Source organism: Artibeus jamaicensis, unplaced genomic scaffold (assembly GCF_021234435.1).
Source record: "Artibeus jamaicensis isolate MK-2021 breed Jamaican fruit bat unplaced genomic scaffold, CSHL_Jam_final contig_332, whole genome shotgun sequence".
Taxonomy (NCBI): Eukaryota; Metazoa; Chordata; class Mammalia; order Chiroptera; family Phyllostomidae; genus Artibeus; species Artibeus jamaicensis.
The window spans coordinates 20,492,236-20,518,336 of record NW_026521788.1 but is presented as its reverse complement, the minus strand read 5'-3'; the positions used below and the strand labels follow the sequence as shown (position 1 = coordinate 20,518,336).

At 38.1% G+C, this 26,101-nt stretch overlaps 1 protein-coding gene across 4 annotated transcripts in view; it reads left to right on the top strand.

The window, feature by feature from the left end:
* Positions 1 to 21,384, top strand: part of DNA2 (DNA replication helicase/nuclease 2) — a 53,179-nt gene extending 31,795 nt beyond the window's left edge. Inside the window, exons 11-21 of one of the 4 annotated variants that reach the window (XR_008391335.1) lie at positions 1,737 to 1,853; positions 1,931 to 2,040; positions 2,319 to 2,428; positions 4,924 to 5,148; positions 13,635 to 13,828; positions 13,918 to 14,007; positions 14,093 to 14,297; positions 15,734 to 15,823; positions 16,417 to 16,599; positions 20,837 to 21,011; positions 21,137 to 21,384. Coding sequence is in view for 3 of the 4 variants with exons in the window: in XM_037144412.2 (XP_037000307.2) it covers positions 1,737 to 1,853; positions 1,931 to 2,040; positions 2,319 to 2,428; positions 4,924 to 5,148; positions 13,635 to 13,828; positions 13,918 to 14,007; positions 14,093 to 14,297; positions 15,734 to 15,823; positions 16,417 to 16,599; positions 19,367 to 19,513; positions 20,818 to 20,886 (1,540 nt within the window). In the remaining variant the exon portion in view is untranslated. Of the gene's footprint in view, positions 1 to 1,736; positions 1,854 to 1,930; positions 2,041 to 2,318; positions 2,429 to 4,923; positions 5,149 to 13,634; positions 13,829 to 13,917; positions 14,008 to 14,092; positions 14,298 to 15,733; positions 15,824 to 16,416; positions 16,600 to 19,366; positions 19,713 to 20,817 lie in introns of those variants that run through there. The other 3 variants (XM_037144412.2, XM_037144413.2, XM_053663822.1) reach the window with 3 other exon arrangements.
* Positions 21,385 to 26,101: the final 4,717 nt, after the last annotated feature.

Below are 26,101 nucleotides of genomic sequence, written 5' to 3'. Positions count from 1 at the left end.
CCGTTCTCTCCCAGTCATCCCAGTTAGGCTGTAACCAATGCTGGCCTGGGTTTTGTGCTGTGGGAGTATGATCCACAGTATTTGTGTTGTCTATTAAGATTCTCTGTAGTCTCTTCTAGTATTTATTTAGTGACTGCCGTGTGTTAGGTGCTTTGCAAGCCCTAAAAAATTATAGTCGTTGTGGGTAGGCAAATATATAAATGTATGTTCAGTCTAATATGACAAGTGTTTACATTGCTGGAAACACCAAGGAGAGGCATTCAACCCAATTTTAGGAGGCTCAGGGAAGGTTTTTCGAAAGAGGTCAAATACTAGAGGGGGAGTGAGGCAAGGGAGTTAAAAGAGAGTGGTAAAGCGGGGGTGAATGGTGTTGGAAACTTGCCTTGGAGTGGTGAACATACAGTGCAATATACAGATGATGTGTGGTAGAACTGTACACCTGAATCCTGTGTACTTTTATTAACCAATGTCACCCTAGTGAACTCAGTAAAAAAAAACAAAACAAAAAATAAAAAGAGGGAGAAAGAGGTCATTGTGAAACTCAGTCAGTGAGCCTGGTGAAACAATGTGAGCAGAGCACTCCAGACAGAGGGGACATAGTATGTAAAGGCATGATGGTGTCATGTAGTATGAAGTGGAGCATCCAGGAAAGTGCAGGTAATTTTTTTCTGGAATGTGAAAGATAAGGGAATGATTGGGAGAGGTCAGATTGAAGGTGGTCTTATATGTTAAGAAGTTTTGACTTTATTCAGCTGTGCTGAAGAGTTTCAAACAGAAGACTGATAATTATACTTGCTTTTTTTCTGTGGATACACTGTGGAGAGTAGCATTAATTGATGAAGGCAAAACTAAAAGCAGAGAAACCAGAAAACCGATAGAGGCCCAGGCTAGAGGTGAATGAGGACAGGGTGGGTTCGGCAGAGAGGATGGAGTGACTTTTTGACAAGTACTTAGAAAGTGAAGCCGGCTGGCATTGGAATGCTCATTGGGTACGCAGGTTGAGAAGGGGTGAGAAGAGGGAAGGATCAAGGCAGCAGCGTAGATACAAGTGCTGTTAACTGAGGTCAGGACCATAGAAGGAGGATCATGTTCGGCAGGAGCGAAGCATTGTGCAGTTCTGGATATACTGAGCTTTCTTAGCCAAGGTTTTAACCAGGTGGAAAGACCTTGCTGTCTACTGGATATTCTGACCTAAAGCTTGGGTGAGGAACCAGGTGGGAGAGGAATGTGAGGTCAGGTGTAAAGATGCAGACTTGAGATTTAGAGCCATGTGATGGCATGGGACCTAAGGGACAATGACAAGAAAGAGCAGTGGAGTGGGCCAGGGAGGGGACCATCCGGGACACCAGGGTTTGATGAGCTGCTGGAGCAGTGAGAGAAGGTGTCAGGAAAGAATCCTGTACTCCAGGCTTGTGGAGGGAGAGTCATGTGCTCAGGATCCTTCTAGGGTTGTGAGCCTTGGATTGCAAGGTCAAGTGAATTGTTGGCAATTTTTATAGGTTCCTGATTATTAGCTGTTTTGACCTTGGTGCCTTGTGCTCTCCCCTTTTCTCTTTTCCACCAATCCAGGACTTTGTGCTGTGTTTGATTGCCAAGTATGAATTACGGGCTGGTAGCCATTTTAATAGCTACCCTAGCTCACTTACTCTTTTAGCAGACAGCAGCTTATTTCTTGTATAGATCAACTGACTATGTTAAGTGGAAAACATTCATGTACATCTGTTTTCCTGTTTTAGGAACTTGTCAGTACTCCCAGAATCAACTTTGTTCAGACTGGACCAGGAAGAAAAAAATTGTGATATAGATACCCCATTAGGAAATCTTTCTAAATTGATGAAAAATACTGATACCAGGTTTGTAACAGTGAATGAATTTTAATTTTATCCCACTTTCCTAAGAAATATTACTAAAAGCATTTTTTTCTTTGTAGCCGAAAACTTCGGGAGTTAATCATTGACTTGCGCGAACCTCAGTTTATATCCTATCTCAGTTCTGTTCTTCCACATGATGCAAAGGATACAGTTGCCTCTATTCTGAAAGGTATGCCACCAGCCTGTCTGCTTCCATTAATTTTTTTGGTTCTGTTTATAGTTGAATCTACATTATAGTTTTGTGTTTTATTAATTTTTGTGCAGTTACAGTTTTTAGATAGCCTCTTTGGAAGTAGTTTCCATATTTTTTTAACATCACCGTATTTTCTCACTTTGCAAAGATAGATTGAAGAAATTTGAATGACAGCTGCTTTTCTTATAAAATAATTAATTTGCTCATTGAAATTCAACGCACTTTTTTTCTGTTATTTTTAAATTTAAATATAGGTTTGAATAAGCCTCAGAGGCAAGCAATGAAAAAGGTGCTTCTTTCAAGAGACTACACACTCATCGTGGGCATGCCTGGGACAGGGAAGACAACTACGATGTGTGCTCTCGTAAGGCTCTGGTGCTTCTGCTTAGACGCTCAGTGTGTAAATCAGCTGCTCCCTTGTTCAGAGATTGTGATGTCTGCTACCACAAGGGCTGGATTTTAACTCAGAATGCCTTTATTTCAAATTAACTTTTTAGGATGACATGAGAAATAGAGAAGCTAAATCACAAATAGGTGTAATCATGTTGTAGGTGTCTTGCATTCGGGATCGTCTGATGTGTCTGTTTTGGTGGTATATGTAATCACTGGTATGTTTTCCTTCCCTTTAAAAAAAGATAAATTAGAGAATCACGGACTTCCGCCAAGATGGAGGCATAGGTGGAGATGCCGTGCTTTCTCACACAACCAAGTTTAGAGACAACTAAATACTAGCAATAGAAAACACAGCCAGAACACGGAAAATTGAACTTTTCAGAAGTCTGTTAACAACAAATTCTTCAGCCTGACGCGTAAGGGGCGAAACCAGCAGCTGGCGGAGCGGGGTTACACAGAAAAACTCGGTCAGATGGACTCAGGCGTGCGGAATCCACGAGCAGGGTTGGACCTGGTGGGCAACTCAGCAAGTGACCGCGGGGAAACAGCGAGGGAGCAGGGCTGCGGGTTGACTGTGGTCTCCCATTCGTGTGCGTGGACAGACAAGCGAGGGAGTGGGCGATTGGATGGGAGCCAGCAGGCCCCAGCGGCAAGCAGCAGCGGAGGGCACCGCCATTTCCCCACTCTGACTCCCGCCTCCACATACAGCGTCATAACCCAGCGACCTGAGTAGCCCTGCCCTGGTGAACCACCTAAGGCTCTGCTCCTCTCCCAGCTGCGAAAAACAGCAGAGGGGGTCACCATTTCCCCGCTCTGACCACGCCCCCACATACTGCTCACAACCCAGCGACCTGGGAGTCCAAGGCTCCGCTCCTCGTACTTAACGGGCACGAACAGACCAAATATGGCTCAAGAAGATCTCAAAGCCCCAGAGCCTATAAATCTAAGTGATGAAGAAATAGCAAAACTCTCAGACGCACAGTTTAAAACACTGGTGATCAGGATCCTCACAGAACTGGTTGATTATAGCCACAAATTAGAGAAACATATGAAGGCGAAACTAATTGAAATGAATGGAATTGCACAGGAAACCAAAAGCGATGAAAAGGAAACTGGGACTCAAATCAATAGAGTGGACCAGAAGAAAGCAAATAATGGCCAAACAGAAAAGAGTGAAGAAGCAAGAATTCAAAAAAATGAGGAGAGTCTTAGGAACCTCCAGGACATCTTTAAACGCTCCAACATCTGAATTATAGGGGTACCAGAAGGGGGAAAGGAACAGCCACCAGTGGAAAACTTATTTGAACAAATAATAAAGGAGAATTTGCCCAATCTGGCAAAGGAAATAGACTTCCAGGAAATCCAGGAAGCTCAGAGAGTCCCAAAGAAGTTGGACCCAAGAAGAAACACACCAAGGCACATCATAATTACATTAGCCAAGATTAAAATGAAGGAGAGAATCCAAGAAGCAGCAAGAGCTAAGGGGACAGTCACCTACAAAGGAGTTCCCATCAGACTGTCAGCTGATTTCTCAAAAGAGACCTTACAGGCAAGAAGGGGCTGGAAAGAGGTATTCCAAGTCATGAAAGCCAAGGACCTACATCCAAGATTGCTCTATCCAGCAAAGCTTTCATTTAGAATGGAAGGACAGATAAAGTGCTTCTCAGATAAGACCAAATTCAAGGAGTTCATCATCACCAAGCCCTTATTCTATGAAATGTTAAAGGGACTTATCTAAGAAAAAGAAGTTAAAAAAACATGAACAGTGAAAGGACAGCAAACTCACAGTTATTAACAACTACATCTAAAACAAAAGCAAGCTAAAAGGACAGCTAGATCAGGAGCAGAACCATAGAAATGAAGATCACATGGAGGGTTAGCAACAGGGGAGTGGGAGGAGAAGGTACAGAAAATAAGTAGCATAGAAGGTAGGTAGAAAATAGATAGGGAGGAGGGCAAGAATAGTAGGGGAAATATAGAATCCAAAGAACTTGAGATACGTGGTCATAAACTAAAGGGGGGGGATGGTAAGAGTTGGGGGTGCAGGGTGGAGGGGAATGAAGGGGGGGATAGAACAACTGTAATGGCATAATCAATTAAAAATAAATTAAAAAAAATAAAAGATAAATTATATAGGGGTGGTTTGAATAGATTTTCTTGGATTTTTTTCATATTGGTAAATTTCTTAGTAATTTACTGATTAATCTCGATGATAGTAGCAAATATTTAATAGTGCCAGGTATTATTCAAATTTTATGTGTTCAATTTAATTAACATCGTTAATAACAATAATACCATGTTACTTTCATAAAACATTTTGGCCTTATAATTTTTAAAAAGTTACCTGGTTCTATTCTTAGATAGGCTTCTTACTAAGTTTTCCGATTTTACTAGAAAAATATGAGCATGTTAAAAATGATCCAGAATTGAAAGTAATGCTGTTTTTTTTCTCTTATTTATTGTTAGGTAAGAATTCTCTACACCTGTGGTTTTAGTGTGTTATTGACCAGTTATACACACTCTGCTGTTGACAATATTCTTTTGAAGTTAGCAAAATTTAAAATAGGATTTTTGCGCTTGGGTCAGCCTCAGAAGGTACATCCAGCTATTCAGAAATTTACAGAGGAGGAAATTTGCAGATCAAAGTCTATTAAATCTTTAGCACTTCTAGAAGAACTCTACAATAGTCAAGTAAGTACAGTATGGTATAATAATGCTGATTAATAATGCTGATACTAATTTCTGTGGCCAGAATGAGGGGGCAAATTCAGTCACATTGACCAAATTTGCACATGATTGATTCGTTTAAACCACAAGACCAATTTACTAATTTATAGTTTGCTGTTTGCTTCTGAAATGAAATGAGGTTTTTGGTTTAAAATATCCTAGTAAAGGAAAACTCTGTCTCTCCCTACTTACAACACTTCTGACACTAACTACCCGGAGTTACTGTAGACCCCACAGGTTAAGGGCTTAGTCCCACAAGAGTGCCCCTCACTTCTGTTTAAATTGCATATCAGGACCTCTTGTGCTACTGAACAGCTAGCTATAAACGGAGGCTTCCATGACATTTTCCTTTCGTTAAGTAATTGTTAGAATGGCTCATAGAACTCAAGAAAGTGCTTTACTTACTATTACTAAATATATTATATAGGATACAATTCAGGAACAGCCAAATGGAAGAGATGCTTAGGGTACACTTTGTGCAAAGGTGGGTGGAGCCTCTGTGCCCTTTCCAGGTGAACCCTCCCAGCACCATGATGTGTTAGCCGTGCTCCTTTGGGATATTTATGGTGAGTCCATCGTGTAGGCCTGATTAATCATTGGCCACTGGTGATTAGCGCAATCCCCAGCTGCCTTCCTGGAGCTGGAGGGATGGATGAAAGTTCTAACCCTGTAATTACATGGTTGGTTCCTCTGGCAACCAGCTCCCATTTTCAGTGTCACCTCATTTCAGTAAACTCTGATTTGGTCGAAAGGGGCTAATTATGAATAACAAAAGGTGTTCCTCTCTTCCCCATCACTCAGGAAATTCCAGAGGTGTTTAGGAGCTCTGTGCCAAGAATTAGGAGGAAGGCCAAATATATATTTCCTTTTATATCACACTATCACACCTAGAAAACTATTAATCAGGATTCTTTTAGTGAGTTTGAATTATAAGCAATGGCACATGAACAGTCTTATGATGGATTTTTCTAGTCTTTGGTATAGAACCTAATTTATATTTTATTATTTAACTTTACATCTATATATTTTTACTGGGAGGTATTTTTGTCTTTAAAAAAGTCATCTAAAATAAATTTAACAAGCTATTCTTTTAATTCCTTTATCTAATATCTATGCCAATTATTTTAAAAATTTGAAGTGTGATTTACTTTTTAAAAATTGAACTTTTTTTAAAAGTATTTTTAAAAAGATTTTCATTTATCTTTAGAGGGGAAGGGAAGGAGAGAGAAGGACAAACATGAATGTATGGTTGCCTTTCGTGAATTCCCTGCTGGGAACTGGCCTGCAGGGAACCAGCCAGCAACCCAGGCATGTGCCCTGACTGGGAATCAAGCCGCTATTGTCTGGTTCGCAGGCCCGCGCTCAATCCACTGAGCTACACCAGCCAAGGCTTAAAAATTGAACTTTTTGTTTTGAGATAATTATAGATTCACAGGCAGTTTTAAGAAACAATACAGAGTTCTCGTGTATCCCTTGCCCCACGGTAACATTTTGCAAAACTGTAGTAAACTATCAGAACCAGGACATTGACATTAGTTAGCTTTGCTACCATAAGTAACAAAGTTAGCTTCGTTACCAAAGTAATAAGATACTTTGTTACCACAAGTATCACTCATGCCACAGTTTTGTAACTTTACCCATTTCTTTCCCATCCCACCCCTCCTTAAACTCTGATAACCACTTACCTGTTCTCCATTTCTATAATTTGGTCATATCAAGAATGTTCTATAAATGAAATTATAGAGTTCGCAGCCTTTTGGGATTGGTGCTTTTCACTTACCCCAGTGCTCTGGACATTCAGATCATTGCCTGTGTCAATAGTTTGTTCCTTTTTTACTGGTTAATATTGGTCCTTGCATGGATGTACCACAGTTGTTTAACCGGTCACTCATTGAAAGACATCTGAATTGTTTCCTGATTTTGGCTATTAGGAGTAAAGCAATTCAAGACATATGTGTACAGGATTTTAAGTAAATGTAAGCCTTCATCTCTCTGGGATAAATGCTCAGGGGTGCAGTTTCTGGGTCATTTGATTGTTTCATGTTTTGATTTTTAGAGATCTATCAAACTGTGTTTCAAAGCAGCTGTAACATTTTACACCTACCAGCAACGTATGAGTGATCCTTATCAGCATGTGTTACTGGTGTTACTGTTTTTCATTTTGGACATTCTGATTGGTATATGGTGATATCTCATTGTGTTTTTCTCTAAGGCAGTGATTTTTCCATCTTTTTCATCTCATGGCACATATTAACTAATTACTGAAATTCTGCAGCACACCAAAAAATTATATTTTTCGTGATCTGACCAAAAATATGGGTATAATTTTTTAATGTCTTTTATTGATTATGCTATTACAGTTGTCCCATTTCCCCCCTTTTATTCCCCTCCACCCTGCACACCCCCTCCCACCTGCATTCCTCCCTTTTAGTTCATGTCCATGCGTCGTACATATAAGTTCTTTGGCTTCTACTTTTCCTATACTATTCTTCACTTCCCCCTATTTTCTACCTACCATTTATGCTACTTATTCTGTGTACCTTTTCCCTCCCTCTCTCCCTTCTATTCCCCAATTCATAACCCTCCATGTGATCTCCTGTTCTAGTTGTTTGCTTAGTTGATTCTGTTCCTGTTCTAGTTGTTTGCTTAGTTAGTTTTTGGGTTGTTTTTAGATTCGGTTGTTAGTATCTGTGAGTTTGTTGTCATTTTACTGTTCATATTTTTTATCTTCTTTTTCTTAGATAAGTCTCTTTAACATTTAATATATAAGGGCTGGATGATGATGAACTCCTTTAACTTGACCTTATCTGAGAAGCACTTTATCTGCCCTTCCATTCTAAATGAACACTTTGCTGGATAGAGCAATCTTGGATGTAGGTTTTGCCTTTCATGACTTGGAATACTTCTTTTCAGCCCCTTCTTGCCCGTAAGGTCTCTTTTGAGAAATCCGCTGACATTCTGATGGGCCCTTCTTTGTAGGTAACTGTCTCCTTTCCTCTTGCTGCATCTAGGATTCTCTCCTTCATTTTCATCTTGGCTAATGTAATGATGATGTGCCTTGGTGTGTTCCTCCTTGGGTCCAACTTCTTTGGGACTCCCTGAGCTTCCTGGACTTCCTGGAAGTCTATTTCCTTTGCCAGATTGGGGAAGTTCTCCTTCGTTATTTGTTCAAATAAGTTTTCCATTGTTGCTGTCCTCTTCCCCTTCTGGTACCCATATGATACAGATATTGGAGCATTTAAAGATGTCCTGGAGGTTCCTAAGCCTCTCCTCATTTTTTTGAATTCTTGTTTCTTCATTCTTTTCTGGTTGAACATTTCTTTCTTCCTTATGCTCCAAACAATTGATTTGAGTCCTGGTTTCCTCCCCCTCACTGTTGGTTCCCTGTATATATTTTTTCATTTCTCATAATGCAACCTTCATTGCTATCTGGGTCTTTTTTATGCTGTTGAAGTACCCAGTGAGTTCCTGGAGCATCTTGATAAACTAGTGTTTTGAACTGTGCATCTGATAGGTTGGCTATCTCTTCATCACTTAGTGGTATTTACTCTGGAGCTTTCAACTGTTCTTTCATTTGGGCTTTTTTTCTTTCTTTTTTTTTTTTTGGGGGGGGGGGGGTCTCACTGTGCCTATTAGTTGTAAGGGGTGGAGCCTTAGGTGTTCACCAGGGCAGAGCAACCCATGTTGCTGGGTTGTGACACTGTTGTGGGGGGGGGGGGGGGGTCCGAAAGGGAACAATGTTGCTTGCTCCACTGTCTGCTGGTTTTCATCCATTTCCCCTGCTTGCCATGAGCACATTGGGCCTTTCTGGTGCTGAATCCTGTGTGGGTGGGCTTGTGTAGGTTCTGGGACCCTTTGGGTCTCTCCAACAAACTCACCTGTGAGGCTGGGAGTTTCTCCTTCAGCCTCAACCCCCACAGGTGTTTTCAGTCAGAGGTTTGAGGCTTTATTTCCTGATACTGGAGCCTTGGGTTGTGCGGCCTGTCTCACTCCCCAGTTGTTCTTCCCAGTTTATCCTCATGCGAATGTGGGACCTCCCAGTCCAGCTGCCACCCCGCTGGGTCCGCCAGCCATCGCCTTGCCGTGAGTCCTCTCTGCCCATCTCTGCCCCTCCTACTGGTCTGGATGAATGTTTCTTCTTTCACTCCTTGGTTGTTGGACTTCCGTATAGTTCGAGTTTCTGTCAGTTCTGATTGTTTTTTGTTTTTTTAATTTGTTGTCCTTCTTTTGGTTGTGCAAAGAGGCACAGTGGGTCTACCTACGCCTCCATCTTGGCTGGAAGTCCCAAATATAGGTATAATTTTGAGTTATTCGCGGTGCTTGGCTATTGTTTTGGCTGTTATTTTTTTATTTGACAATCTGAGGGAAAAGAGGTCAGTGCCCCTGACTAAAATAGTCATGAATTGCATGTTCTAAAAATTCTTGCATCATACCTGTTGAAAATAGCTACCTAATGTTTAGTGATGGTTTTCTGTGCTTGTTAATCATCAATATATCCTTTCTAGCAAAATGTCTCTTCATATCTGTTGCCCATTTAGATTGCTTACTTTTTATTTTTACATTTATTTTTTAAAATATTGTATTTATTTATTTACTTTTAGAGAGAGGGGAAGGGAAGGAGAAAGAGTGGGAGAGAAACATCAATGTGCAGTTGCCTCTCATGTGTCCCCTGCTGGGAACTGGCCTGCAACCCAGGCATGTGCCCTGACTGGGAATCGAACCGGGATACTCTGGTTCGCAGGCCCATGCTCAATCCACTGAGCTACACCAGCCAGGGCCAGATTGTTTACTTTCTAATACTGAGTTTTGAGAATTCTTTATATATTTTATATATTAGTCCTTATTGGAATGTAATTTGTGAGTATTCCCCCCCACGGTGTAGCTTGTTTTTCATCCTCTTCACTGGGTCTTTTACAGCAGAAAAGGTTTTAATTTTGATCAAGTCCAGTATATAATTTTTCATGCATTCTGCTTTTGGTGTCAAGTCTAAGAACTCTTTCTAGCTTCAGATGCTGAAAGTTTCCCCTGTTTTTATTTTTTCTAAAAGCTTTATACTTTTATGTTTTATATTTAAGTCTGTTACCATTTTGAGTTCATTTTCGTATAAGGTATGAGATTTAGGTCAAGGTTCATTTATTTGCTTGTTTTGATGTCCAGTTGCACTTCTTGAAAAATTCCTTTCATTCCTCCATTGAATTGCTTTTGTACCTGTGTTTAAAAAAATTTGCTGGGCATATTTGAGTGATAGAAAAATCCTCAACACTACACTCACAAACTGAATTCAGCAGCATATTAAAAAGTTTATATATGATGAACAAATGGGATAATTTCAACAAGTGAAAATCAGTACGATACTCCATTTTTTTCACTCTCAACATGACTTTCATTAAATTTGAAGTGCTTTCCTTGTAGTGTTTAGCTGGGATATGTTTTTTTAATCTACTCTGCCAAATTCTAACCTTTTTTAAATAAAAGGTTTTATTTATTTATTTTTAGAGAGAGGGGAAGGGTAGGAGGGGGGAGAGGAACATGACTGTGTGGTTGCTTCTCACATGCCCCCCACACCAGGGACCTGACCCACAACCCAGGCATGTGCCCTGACTGGGAATTTAACTGGCAACCCTTGGTTCACAGGCTGGTGCTCAATCCACTGAGCTACACCAGCCATTGTGGTATCTTTTAATCTGTTTTTAAAAACGTATGTGGTTTATAGACCATTTACATTTATGACACGTATTGATATATAAAAGCTTATGACAGCCACTTTGTTTGTTTGTTTGTTTTTTGTTGCTTTGATTTTTTTCCTTTTTCCTATGGATTACTTGTACATTGTTTTAGAATTGCATTTTGATCTATGTATAGTGTTTTTGTATGTATTACTTTGAGTAGTTGTTTTTAGTGGTTGCTGTAGTTATTACATTATATATACATAACTTAGTCTATTGCTGTTGTCATTTTACTAGTACAAGTGAAGTTAGAAACCGTACCTTCACTTTTTTGCCCCTTATCTTCCCCTGTTAATAATATAATTATCTTAAATATTTCTTCCGTATTTAGAACTACATCAGACCATGTTATAATTTTTGCTTTAGCCATCAAAGGTAATTTGGAGGAGATGGAAACCATCTTGTATTTATTCGTATTTTTTGCCTACTGTGTTTTTCTTCCCTCCTCATGTTTTAAGTTTCCATGTTTTACCATTTCCTTTCTCTTTGGAGAACTTCCTTTATCTATTCTTTTAGGGTGGTAGGTCAGCTGGCAAAAAATCTCTTAGTTTTCCTTCATTGTGAGAATGTCTCGATTTCCTCTTTATTCCTGAATGGTAGTTTTGCTAGTTATAGGATTCTGGTTAAATGATTCTTTTAGTCCTGGAAAAATCCCGGACACCTCCTTCTGGCTTCCATGGTTTCTGATGAGAAATATGGTGACACTTGAATTAGAATGTTTTCCCCTATAGCAAGGTGTGGTTTTCTGAGGCTGCTTTCCAGACTTTTTTGTTTCCTTTGGTTTCTCGAATTTTAATTATGTTGTGTTTTGTCCTGGGTTTTTTCCTCAGCTTACTGAATCTACGGATCTCTTGTCATACTTGAAACATTTTTAACCATGATTTCTTCTAGTACTTTAAAAAAAAAAGATTTTATTTATTTATTTTGAGAGGGGAAGGGAAAGAGAAAGAGGGAAACATCAATGTGTGGTTGCCTCTTATGCGCCCCCTACTGGGGATCTGGCCCGCAACCCAGTCAGGTTTTCCTGACTGGGAATCGAACCAGCAACCCTTTGGTTTGCAGGCCGGCACTCAATCCAGCCAGGCCTCTTCTAGTATTTTTTACAGCCCCTTCTCTAGGACTGTGAGGACATGAATGTTAGATCTTTTGTTTTGTTCCACAGGTCAGTGGTTACATAATTTCTATAATTATTTAAACTAAAAAATTTTAATTACAGTTAACATTCAATATTATATTGGTTTTAGGTGTATAGTATAGTAGTTAGAAATTTACATAACTGACGCAGTGATACTTCCATAAGTCTAGCACCCACCTGATACTATATATATTTTGTTATTACAATATTATTGACTATAACCTATAATCCCCATGACTATTTTGTGACTGCCAATTTGTATCTTAATTCCTTCATCTTTTTCACTGACCCCTGCAATAATTTCTATTTTTCTGTGTCTCTGTTCACTGAGTCTTTCCCCTGTCCTCCAATGTTGAGCCTGTTCTGTGGTCTTTTAAAAATGTGGTTTTTGTGCAAGTATTTTCAGTTCTAAAATGATTCTTTTCTCTCATTTCTTTGCTGCGACTTTCTATTTTGTTTAGACTTGTAATATCTTAATTTGATTCAAATGTGTTCATAACTGCTTATTTAAACATTTTTCGGGGCTGCTTTAAAATCTTTGTCACATGATCCTAACGTCATCTTGGTGTTGGCATATATTGATTGTTTTTCTTCATTTAGTTTGAGATTTTCTTGGTTCTGTGCATAATAAGTGATTTTTTTTGGATGAAACCTGAGCAATTTTATATTGTTGTTTAAAACTTATGTTTTTAGCCCTGGCTGGTATAGCTCAATGGATTGAGCTGCTGCTGTGAATGAAAGCGTTGCTGGTTCGATTCCCAGTCAGAGCACATACCTGGGTTGCAGTCCAGGTCCCCAGTAGGGGGCGTGCAAGAGGCAACCACACATTGATGTTTCTGTCCCTCTCTTTCTCTCCCCCTTTCTATAAAAATGAATAAATAAAATCTTAAAAAAAACCCAAACTTCTGTTTTGACCTGGCTTCCTCTGACACCACTCTGGCAGGATGAGAGGATATGCCACCTCATTACTGCCAGGTGGGAGTTGAAGTCCAGGTTCCCCACTTGGCCTTATTGACGTACGGGGTGGGGGCTCCTCATTACTGCTGGATGGGGTGGAAGTCCAGGCTCTCCACAGAGTCTCCAGGGACATTGCAGGTGGGGGCATGTAACCAGCCAGCGCGAATGGAAATCCTGGCTCCCTGCTTGGCTTTCTCTGGTACTGCTCCAACAGGGTATTGTGAAGCCCTGCTATAACATCTCGGGACAGTTGCGGTCTATAGATTTCTAATTTGGTCTCTGCTCGCATTGGTGGGGGACGAGGCCACGGTTTTTTTTGTGGTGTTTGGCTAGAGTAGAGTGGTTATTGTTACAGATTTTCTCTCTGCTAGGCTTCCCCTTATCTGTTCCTCTGGCTTTCGTTGGAGCTGGGTTTGGTCTGCAAATTTAAAAATTGTTAGGGTGTTTGGAAAAAATTTTTTTCAATTTGTAGTAAAACTTAATTTTTTTGCATGTTATATCTCAGAATTAAATAATATTGGGGGGTTCCTGTTATTGGAGATGAAGTCTTTTTTATATATTTTAGTTTCAAAACTAGAAAAAAGTTACATTTTTTGGACATTAAATAACTGGTCTGTTTTCTTTGCCTTTAGCTTATAGTTGCAACAACATGTATGGGAGTAAACCATCCAATATTTTCCCGTAAAGTTTTTGATTTTTGTATTGTGGATGAAGCTTCTCAAATTAGCCAGCCAGTTTGCCTAGGGCCACTTTTTTTTTCTCGGAGATTCGTGTTGGTGGGGGATCATCAGCAGCTTCCTCCCCTGGTGCTGAACCGTGAAGCAAGGTGAGCAGACATTGAAGTTTTCATTTTAAATTAGCTTCTTTTTAAGGGACAGTTACAGTACACTGATGAGCCTCAATTTATGTTGACAGAGCTCTTGGCATGAGTGAAAGCTTATTCAAGAGGCTGGAGCAGAATAAAAATGCTGTCGTACAGTTAACTGTGCAGTACAGAATGAACAGGTATTTATAACGGTGGCAGCTACAAGGGATTTTCATGTTCGTTTTCATCCACCAAAACTACAGTTATTTTTGTAATTTCTTTTAGTAAAATCATGTCCTTAAGTAATAAACTGACATATGAAGGGAAGCTGGAATGTGGATCAGACAAAGTGGCCAATGCAGTGATAAACCTGCCAAACTTTAAAGATGTAAAGCTGGAACTGGAATTTTATGCTGATTATTCAGAAAGTCCGTGGCTGATGGGAGCATTTGAACCAAACAATCCTGTTTGTTTTCTTAATACAGACCAGGTAAAAGAAAATAAAACAACTTTTTTTTTTTAAGTTTTTCTCCTTTTTTCCTGTTATTTACATTCCACAGTTTTCAATAGAAATGCCTCATTAGAGCATAACAATAAAAGTAGTATACTTCTTATACACTTTTGCAACATATACAAAAGTTTTTTGTAGACCCATTATCATTGGGAGGTTTTTTTTGAGGATTGACAGATATCAAATTTGACTTTTAAGTAGGAAAGCTAGAAAGTGAACTCAAGAGTATAATTACATTTCCTAGAAAAGAAACTGCTGTTAATAGTGTCCAAGGGCTGGGTTTGTCAATGGACAGAACATATGAATTTTTGTCCTTTTAAAGACTTTTTAAAAAATAGACTTTATTTTCTAGGGTAGTTTTAGGTTCACAGCACAACTGAGCTGAAAGTAAGGAAGTTTCCCATATACCTTCTGACCCCACTTATGCACATAAAAACCTCTTTACAAACTTGGCATTAAACAAACATCTTCACAAGAACGTTAAATGACTTATTTCTAGGAACTAAGAACAAAGTTTTGACCCTACAGTTTGTTTTACATAGTGCTTCTCAGCACTGATTTAGAAGTCTTTACATAGTGGCCAATCACATGTACGCATATTATTCTGAAATGTATCATTCGTTATTAGGATGGGTGGAGTTAGCTGATTGTTAAAAACGGGGCCTAATTGTGCATACCCTGCTGGAATTTTCATTCTCTTGGATATTGCTCTGAATGTTTCAGGTTCAAGAATTAACACCTAGGGACAGGCAGATTCTGGGAAATTCATTCAAATAAACTGATTTCACAGATGACTGCTTTTATAAACCACACTTTAATTTATTAGTTAATTTACAGTATATTTACCTCACCAATGATTGCTCAGGTTCTTTAGTTTTGCTACTCAGGCTTTCTCTTTCTTAGCATCAGGATTCCAAATAAGTTGTATTAAAAGTAATCAAGGTTAGTTGGGGATATGTAGAGCAAGAGAGTCCTTGGGGAGTTTTACCATGTGTTGCAGAACCTGGGGAACTTTATCTGCCCCATTATTTGTGTAAAAGGCAACAAGAAAATGCATAGTTATTGGAGCCAGATCTAGGTTTTCATTCCTAGTGCCACGATTCATTGTGAGCCCTTGAGCCAGATATTTATCTTTTCTGGCCTTTGAGTCCTTAACATGGAGAATTACAAAGTAAAGCATGTGAAGCCCAATGTGCGGTCGGCTTTCATAGAAATTTTAGTCTGAACCGTGACATGATTAAGAAGATTGCCTCTGGATGGCTTTCCGAAAGTGCATAGTCTCATTCATTTCACCTTTTAAGATGAAAAGATTTTTCAACTGTCTCCACAATCAGTAGTACAGTCTCTTATAGCTACCTGTGTGCTCTTAACTTTAGAGATTGTTTTACAAGCAGGATGCTTATTTTTCTGTATAGGTTCCAGCACCAGAACAAGTTGAAAAGAGTGGTGTGAGCAATATAACAGAAGCCAAACTCATTGTTTTCCTGACTTCGATTTTTATTAAGGTAATTTAATATTTTAATTTGAGGGCAAATTAATATTTGCAAAGTCATAGAATGTTAGAATGCAAGGAACTTAAGATGTAGTAGCATTTACCCTTGTTAATTAAGAGGACTGAAGTCTGATCAGTTCATTTTGGGAAAATTTCTCTCACGTAATTTTTTAATAATGGCATTTTGGTTCTCCTTTTAGGATAACTTGTAACATCAGATAATTCTGATTGTGTCAATATAGTGCGATAGTGGGAGTCAGTGTGATTGGGGATCAGAAACATCAGTGGGAATCGGAGAGCAGAAAGTGAAATGTATATCTTTATACTTTTTTTGTATGGCAGCAATGGTCTAGTGGCATGCAAACCATTATACTGCCACGGACTTCTACAAATCAAGGGAGCAATGTTTGAGGAAATTATTTCAGCTCGGGAAATGCAAATTTTGATTTAGAACAAATTCAATAATTATATTTACCCCTTGTCATAGGAATATCTATTGGAAACATCAGCTGGGCACATTATGTAGTAAACATTTAATGAATTTGTAAGCCTTAAATAACAAAAATCAAGATTTAAAAAATTTTACATTGTGTCCTTTCTGTTTAGGCTGGATGTAATCCCTCTGATATTGGTATCGTCGCACCATACAGGCAGCAGTTAAAGATCATCAATGATTTATTGGCACATTCTTCTTTTGGGGTGGTTGAAGTTAATACGGTAGACAAATACCAAGGAAGAGACAAGAGTATCATTCTAGTGTCTTTTGTTAGAAGTAATAAAGATGGAACAGTAAGTTAATTATATTTTCTGTTGATTCCTCTGAGACATATTTTTTCCCTCTTTTTTTAAAAGAAATTGTGCTAAAAACACAGAACATAAAATTTACCAACCTAACTATTTTTAAGTGTGTAGTTCAGTAATGTTAAGTATATTCACACTGTCATGCAACAGATCTCCAGAACCGTTTTCATTTTGCAAATCGAAACTCTGTAACTATGAATAACAACTCCCTAATTCCTTCCCGCTCCAGCCTGACCACCACCATTCTGATCTATGTCTCTATGAAGTTGACTACAGCTTCATAGAGGTACCTTATGCAAGTGGAATCTTAAGAGTGTTTGTCCTTTTGTAAGTGGCTTACTTCACTTAGAATGATGTCTTCAGTATTCATCCATGTTGTAGCATGTGACAGAATTTCCTTCCTTTTAAAGACTGAATGGTATTCCTTTGCACATATATACCACTTTTGTTTATTCATTTATCCATCAACATGCATGTGGGTAGCTTCTACCTCTTGGCTATTGCATTTGGGGCATTTTATTAAATTATTTTATTGTTCAATTACAGTTATCTGCATTTCCCCGCCCCCCCCCCCCAGTCCCCCTCAGCCAAATCTCCCTTCTTCCCTTGCTTCCACCCTCCCCCTTGGTTTTGTCCATGTGTCCTTTATAGTAGTTCCTGAAAACCCTCACCCTCATTATCCCCTCCTACATCCCCTCTGGTTATTGCCAGATTGTTCTTACTTTCAGTGTCTCTGGTTATATTTTGCTTGCTTTTTTCTTTTGTTGATCATGTTCCTGTTAAAGGTGATACCATATGGTATTTGTATGCAGTCATTTACTGATGGGCACTTAGGTTGCTTCCAACACTTGGCTATTGTAAATTTTGCTGCTATGAACATTGGGGTGCATAGGTTCTTCTGGATTGGTGTTTCAGGGTTCTTAGGATATAATCCCGGCAGTGGAATTGCTGGGTCAAAAGACAGTTCAATTTTTTAGTTTTCTGAGGAGCATTTAGGGCATTTTAAATATGAGGCTTTTGCAGATATACTCTTAGATTTATAGATAATTCCAGTTTTTGTTTTATTTTCATTTTTACCTCTTCTTGATTTTTTCTTGATTATGTGATACTTTTATATGGTTATAAAAATGTACATAGTAAAAAGCCTCCCTTCTACCATATTCCTTTTCTATTCAGTTTTTATATGCACAAATAATTACACTTTTAGTTTTTTTAATAACCTTCTAGAATTTCCTAGGCATATACAAGCAGATGAGAATCAGTATTCATAGTTCCCTCCTTTTTACACAAAAGGTAGAAATACATTATTCTGAACTGTTGCTTTGCCACTTAATAAAATAACCTGGAGATCTTTTTTATATAGAAAGAGATTTCATTCTGTTCTTATTGTTGCATAGTTTTCCATTATACAGGGTTTGTCACAAATAATGCCCCTTTTTTATTATAAAATCTTTTATTATAAAATCATAAGCATGTAATTCTGTAACATATAACAATATCACACTCAAGCATACCACATGACATTTTAAGTAAAATGTCCAAATTAAAACTATTAAATATTACACCCATATTATTACCCTACCAACTACACTCCAGCAGGCGTTACACCTGCCAGACTCTGTACATATGTGTCATGGTGTAATTTAACCACTTCCCCGAGTCTTCTAATTTTATTACTGTAACAAACAATGCTACAATGAGTGAAATATAGCTCTACTTTTTATTTTTATTATGTTATCTAATAGTCTTAGATTATGGCTAGTATATCACACCAAAGATGAAATATTTCATCAAATATAAGATGAAATATTTCATCAAATATTTGATGAAATAGTTGACATTGTGGGCAAATTTTTCCAAAGATAAGATTTTTTTAATGTGTCGATGAATCTTTTTTGCTGTATATGTTATGTGTATATATGTGTGTATGTAATTTTTTAAAGTGATGTTCAAGTACAGTTGTCTCCATTTTTCCGTCACTACTACTCTCCATCCCGCCCACCCCCGCCTCCCACTCTCAATATTACCTTGTTTAGCTTTGTCCATGAGGCCTTCAGATAAATATATATTCTTTGACAACCCTTCTCTTATTTCCCCCCATTATTCCTCTTCTCCCTCCCCTCTGGTTACTGTCAGTTTATTCTTTATTTCAATGTCTCTTGTTATATTTTGCTTGCTTGTTTGTTTTGTTGATTAGGTTCCACTTACAGGTGAGATATATGGTATTTGTTTTTCACCACCTGGCTTATTTCACTTAGTGTAATGCTCTCCATATCCATCTATGCTCTCAGAGAAGGGCAGGAGCTCCTTCTTTCTTTCTGCTGCATAGTTTTCCATTGTGTAAATGTACCACAGTTTATTGATCCACTCATTTACTGATGTGCAATATATATTTTTTAAAGTAATAAAATAACCTTTCCTGGTGGTTTATTGGTTAGCATTAAAAGTAATAAAATAGGCCCTGGCTGGTATAGCTTAGTGGATTGAGTGCAGGCCTGCAAACCAAAGGATCATGGTTTGATTCCCAGTCAGGGCACATGCCTGGCTTGCAGGCCAGTTCCCAGCAGGAATGCACGAGAGGCAACCATACATTGATATTTCTCTCCCTTTCTCCTCTCCTTCCCCTCTAAACATAAAGAAATAAAATCTTAAAAAAAAACAGTAGTAAAATAGTTCAAGACAAATTGTGTTCTTTGCCAGAACAATCTCAAATATATAAGTAACCTCAAATAATTGAAAATTACATATTTTTCAGCTTGGTGAACTTTTGAAAGACTGGCGACGACTTAATGTTGCTATAACCAGAGCCAAACATAAACTGATTCTCCTGGGATGTGTGTCCTCACTAAACCGCTATCCTCCTTTGGGGAAGCTGCTTTGCCATCTAAACTCAGAAAAATTAATATCCTTTTTGTTTTCTATGTGGTCACATTTGATTGTGCTGTTTTGAGTATTTTATTTATGTACTTGCATAAATTAAAAATTCAGTGTCTTGTGTTTTCCGGGGGCATATCTCAAAGATCTGATTCTACAAAGGGAAGATAGAAAATAATTCATGGGAAGTAATTTTAAGTGGAAAGTAGAATAATGAAGGTGATGGATGATAGTGTGTGAAGTGAGAAAGGAGGGGAAAAGGGACTTGATCTGTTGCCCAGTGAACAGGGAGCATGTTTCTTAGATGCATCTAGGGAAACTGGTTCTCTCCTCTGGTTTCTCTCACCCAATTTATAACCCTTTGTTAAAAATATAGTATAGCCTTGGCTGGTGTGGCTCAGTGGGTTGAGCACCAGCCTGCAAACTGAAAGATGGCTAGTTCAATTCTTGGTCAGGGCACATGCCTGGGTTGCGGACCAGTTCCCTGGCTGGGGGCATGTGAGAGGCAACCAATCAATCTAACCTTGATGTTTCTGATCACCCACATCAATGTTTCTCGCCGTCTCTTTTTCCCTCCCTTGCCCCTCTCTGAAAAATAAATAACATTTTTACATATACAGGGTCCAGCAGAAGGAACACCTGCTTGAGTGTGGTTAGTAGGGTAATAATATGAGTGTACTAATTTATAGTTTTAATTTGAGCATTTCACCTAAAATGTCATATGATGTGCTTGAGTGTGATATTGTTATGTTACAGAATTACATGTTTATAATGTAATAAATGAGTTTATAATAAAAAGGGAGCATTATTTGTGCTGGATTATCTATACCTATATCTGTGTAAAATATAGGACAAAGCATTATATTTAAAAATGGAGAATTAGCCCTGGCTGGTGTGGCTCAGTGGATTGAGTGCTGGCCTGTGAACCGACGTGTTGCCAGGTTGGTTCCTCATGTGCCTGGGTTGCCAGCCGGGTCCCCAGTGGGGGGTGTGCTAGGGTGTACAGAAACATCGATGTTTCTGTCTCTCTTTCTCCTTCCCTTCCCCTCTCTCTGGGGATAAATAAAATCTTTTTAAGAAATGGAGAATTATTTCTTGCCTTTATATAGTTTATTTTAAAAATGGATTATCTTTAAAAAAATTATATGGGGTATTAGGCTAAGATACATAAACCATATTTCATAAGTACATTATTTTCCATAGAATGCCATAAAAATCGCTCTAATTTTTAGCAGTCCTGTAAGCTAAACTATGAAATATTGAATAATTATGTCACAGATGTTTTATATGGTTCCATAATGTGTTAAATATGTCTTCCTTAATTTATTTTACATCATTGATCTGCCATCAGGAGAACATGAAAGTCTTCGTTATGTATTGGGTGATTTTCAAAGAAGGTGAACAAGCCCTGTTTTCCCTTTTCACACCAGCATACTGACCTTCCCTAATAATTTCCTTTTATGAGTAATTTGGGTATGCTGTAAAATCAGCACATGGAGGCCATGGAGATAACTTTTATCTTAAGGGTAAGAAATGATGTAAATGTATTCTGTTCAAAGTCGCAAGTTTGTGTGTATGTGTTTGTATAATCTTGTTAAGCATAAAGTTCTGTCACCATACAAAATTTAACCCTATTTATTTTTCTGTACAGGTATACCCCAAACTGAAAAGTCTAAATTTATAGTACTATATATGTGTTTTTGTGTGACCTACAAAGAATTTAATAAATGTTTACCAGCTTTTGAGATGGAGTTTTGTGGGGATCTGAGGTTTAAACTTTTAAGTTTAAAATTTCAAGATTAACTTGATTTTGTAGATTTTTATCATATTTTATTTGCAATGTAAGTAAAGAAAATTGATTCATTTTTATCATGTAAGCACAATCTTATGGTGATGAGAACATAGGTGTGAATTTTTTTTTTTTTTTTTTTTTTTTTTTTTTGAGATTCCTGATCCAAATCCATTTTGCTGTTTTTCCCTTTTTACTTTCTGGTGTCAGATATGTTTTGATTTAAAAACCTAGCCTTTTTTCCCAGGCTGGTGTGGCTCAGTGGATTGAGTGTTGGCTCAAGAACCAAAGGGTCTCTGGTTCATTTCCCAGTCAGGGCACATGCCTGGGCTGCAGGCCAGGTCCCCAGTAGGGAGCATGTGAGAGGCAGACACACACTGATGTTTCCCTCCCTCTTTCTCTCTCCGTTCCCCTTTCTAAAAATAAATAAATAAAATCTTTTTTGAAAAAAGTCCTAGCCTTTAAACCATAAGTTGATTATTTCCAAGTAATTTCTACTTTCTTCTTGCTCTCCCACTTGTTATTTTTAGTATTCAATATTCTAGAGTAGATTTTGTTATAAAAGAAAGTAATTCTTATTCTTCTTTAGAAATTTTGTTGCTGAATTGATGACAAATTAAAAATATATACCCTATTTTCACCTTTTTATGTTCACATGCCCTTTGTTTTGGGGTATTGCTCAAATTTTCCTCTTTGTATAAAGATGTTTTGTATAACAAAATTGACTTAAAGTACTTACTTATGTATATGGTGACCAATTTCAACATTAGTGTATCCGTCTTCTCCATGGAAAGTTCTCATTTCTCTCTCTCAGTTGTTCTACCTCTCAGGTTTTTAAAAAAATGATTACTTGAAGTTTTCATTAAATAAATTGTTTTCTACTGTTGTTTCACTGTGTCAATTATTATTATTATTATTATTTAAGGTTTTATTTATCTTTAGAAGGTAAAGGAAGGAGAGGAAGAGAAATATCAGTGTATGGTTGCCTCTCATGCTCCCCCTGCTGGGAACTGGCCTGCAACCCAGGCAGGTGCCCTGACTGGGAATCCAACCAGAATCCTTTGGTTTGCAGGCTTGCACTCAGTCCACTGAGCTACACCAGCCAGGGCTCACTGTGTCAATTATTAATACTGAATAATAATTAAATTATGGGTTTTCCAGCGTTGTTTTTTAGTAGTGACAACCGAAATAATTATGGTACTCTAAAGATGAAACCAAGGGGTGTTGACATTATATAACAGGAAGGACTCTAAGATAATTCCAGTTCCTGGGGTGAGATGAATACGCAGTTTTTTTGGTTTAGTCAGTGCTTACTTCACAGGTTTGTATGGCCTGTAAAGTAAAGCCATATAGAAGAAGAATTTGAGGGGGAATTCTACATTTTCTGTCATTTGTGAATCTGTCTTGGTTACAAGATTCTAGCCACTTACTTATTTGAAAGAGTTAGGATTCATTGTCTGTGTATAAGGTGCTGTGAGTTGGAGGCTTAGGATGAGCTGGAATTTAAACCCAAACTGGGCACTCAGAAGAGCTAATAGTGCAGTCTAAGTATGATATTCATACCCAGGACTGAGACATCAGTGGCTACCAAACACTAATGTTACGGGCACTCACTTTGTTCAGTTCCAGATTATAAGCACCATTACTCAATAAGATCTCACTTGTAGTGTAAAGTCAAGATTTGATGACAGTATAGCCATTCCAGGGGCCTCACCCCTGAATCAGTTCAGAGTTCCTGCTAACATCTCCCTCTTGCCATCTCTGATTCCGTTCCTCGCTCTAAAGGCAGGTCTTCTCCAGACCTCCCTGTTTGGTGTGGTCCTCTTCTCTGTCCTTGGATACTGATGGCTTCAACTACCTGTGTGGCTGTTTACCAGATCTATACCTCACACTATGTCTTTTAAGTTTTGCACATAACTTTTCTATCTCATGCTGTAGGAATCTCCTATGAGCATTTCAAACTCAGTACACATAAAATGTCAATTCCCATCTTCCACCCAATGCAGCGATTTTCAACCGGTATGCTGCAGCAGGCACACTGGTGTGCCACGAGAATTTTTAAAATATGCAATGCCTGAAGATTTTAATCGGGGGCACTGACCTCTTTCCCCTTAGACTGTCAAATAAAAAATGACAACAGTCAGTGCAACAATAGCCAGCAATTAGTGAGAATGAATCAAAATTACACTTGCTTGTTTTGTCAGATTGGCAGAAAATAACAATATACTTTTTGGTGTGCCACAGAATTTTAGTGATTTATGGTGTGCCATGAGATGATGAAGACTGGAGATGGCTGATGCAATGCCTTCTTGTGATCCCGATCTTGGTTAGCACCACCATCTACCCCACAGTTACCTGAGCTTTAAAGTCTTTGTGTACCTTTCTTTAAATATTTTCCCCTGATTTTAGTGAGAATTTCAAACACTGAAGATTTTAGAAGATTAATTTTTTTGTAAGTTCAACCTTTAGTTACAGCTACTGGTTGTTTGTTGTATGATAATATAGCATGGTGCTTAAAAAACAAAAATGACCACAACCTGTAAGAAATACATTTATGTCATGATTTGGCATAGATGTGTACATGGGTGCATCTGAAACAATAACAAAATATGTACCCTTTTTATATGTGATACACCTTAATATTTCCCACTCTATCCCATTAAAACCAGCTGGTTGTAAGCTATTAGAATTACTTTCATGTCCCACCGATAGGTTGGAACCCATGGGTTGTAATGGAGGGTTGGCCAAAAAGTCCATTTAGTTTTTTCTAAAATAAAAGACATATTTTTCCTTTTCACCAATAACTATTGATTTGGATATTTGGAGTATGTCATCTATCTCCTGCTGTTGGTTTCTAATGGGTTGAGGCCAGGGATGCTGCTAAACATCTTTCAATGCAGGAGACAGCCCCACAGCAAGGAATTATTTGCAAAAATGTCAGTAAACCAAGAAACTTCTCAAACTACTTTTAACACTTCAGTCAGTCACAGCACCATCTCCATATATTGCACAATTTTTTTGCACTTCATTTGTGTTTTTACCTTGAAATAATGAAGCATCGTGCATCAAAAATATTACATTTTTTCTTCCATCTTCAATATTAAAATGGCTGCACAAAAACCAATTTTGATAAATTATTTTTACTGCACACTGATATGACAGCTGTCGCAATGCAGTGGAACAAAATTGTTTCTAATGAAGTTGAAGACAGCTGGGTACTACTAGAACCATCATATGGAAAAAAACTTGACCAACTTTTTGGACAACCCAGTAGAAGTCATTCTCTAATATTTTGTTCATATATTTGTTGTAACTTTAATAGACTACAGGGTCCAGCAGAGTAATACCTGCTTGAGGGTGGTTGGTAGGGTAATAATATGGGTGTAATAATTTATAGTTCTAATTTGAACATTTCACCTAAAATGTCATAATGGTGTACTTGAGTGTGATATTGTTATGTTACAGAATTACATGCTTATGATTTTGTAATAAAAGTTTGTAATAAAAAAGGTATTATTTGTGCTGGGTCCTGTATTTTTGGTGTTCCCTGTACATGTCTTTTCCTCCTCCCATTCATATCCTCAATCTGGATTTATTTTTTCCTCCATTATTTATGCACTTTACCCAGTCTGAAAGAGTTTAATATGTCATCCCCAAAAAGCCTTGTCTGATTTTTTCCCTGACAAAAGAATTACTGCCATTTCTATATTTAGACTACCCAATAGTGCTTTGTGTAACTTTATTAACACTTACTGCTTTTTTAACAGCAGTAGTAATATGTAGCATGCTTTAAAGTTTGCCAGCAATTTTCATAGATATTCTCTCAGTGGATTAAACTTTACAGAGTACCTAGCATAGATATTCTTTTTTAAATTTATTTTTTTATTGATTATGCCATTACAGTTGTTCTATTCCCCCCTTCATTCCCCTCCATCCTACCCCCCGCCCCCACCATTACCCCCCTTTAGTTTATGACCATGTGTCTCAAGTTCTTTAGATTCTGTATTTCCCATACTATTCTTGCCCCCCATTTTTTATCTACTGTCTATGCTACTTATTTTCTGTACCTTCTCCCCCCTTCTCCTCCTCCCACTCCCCTGTTGCTAACCCTCCTTGTGATCTTCATTTCTATGTTTCTGCTCCTGATCTAGCTGTCCTTTTAGTTTGCTTTCGTTTTAGGTGTGGTTGTTAATACTGTGAGTTTGCTGTCCTTTCACTGTTCATATTTTTTTAACTTCTTTTTCTTAGATAAGTCCCTTTAACATTTCATATAATAAGGGCTTGGTGATGATGAACTCCTTGAATTTGATCTTATCTGAGAAGCACTTTATCTGTCCTTCCATTCTAAATGAAAGTTTTGCTGCATAGAGCAATCTTGGTTGTAGGTCTTTGGATTTCATGACTTGGAATACCTCTTTCCAGCCCCTTCTTGCCTGTAAGGTCTCTTTTGAGAAATCAGCTGACAGTCTGATGGGAACTCCTTTGTAGGTGACTGTCCCCTTATCTCTTGCTGCTTCTAGGATCCTCTCCTTCATTTTTATCTTGGCGAATGTAATGATGATGTGCCTTCGTGTGTTCCTCCTTGGGTCCAACTTCTTTGGGACTCCCTGAGCTTCCTGGATTTCCTGGAAGTCTATTTCCTTTGCCAGATTGGGGAAATTCTCCTTTATTATTTGTTCAAATAAGTTTTCCACTGGTGGCTGTTCCTTTCCCCCTTCTGGTACCCCTATAATTCGGATATTGGAGCATTTAAAGATGTCCTGGAGGTTCCTAAGACTCTCCTCATTTTTTTGAATTCTTGCTTCTTCACTCTTTTCTGTTTGGCCA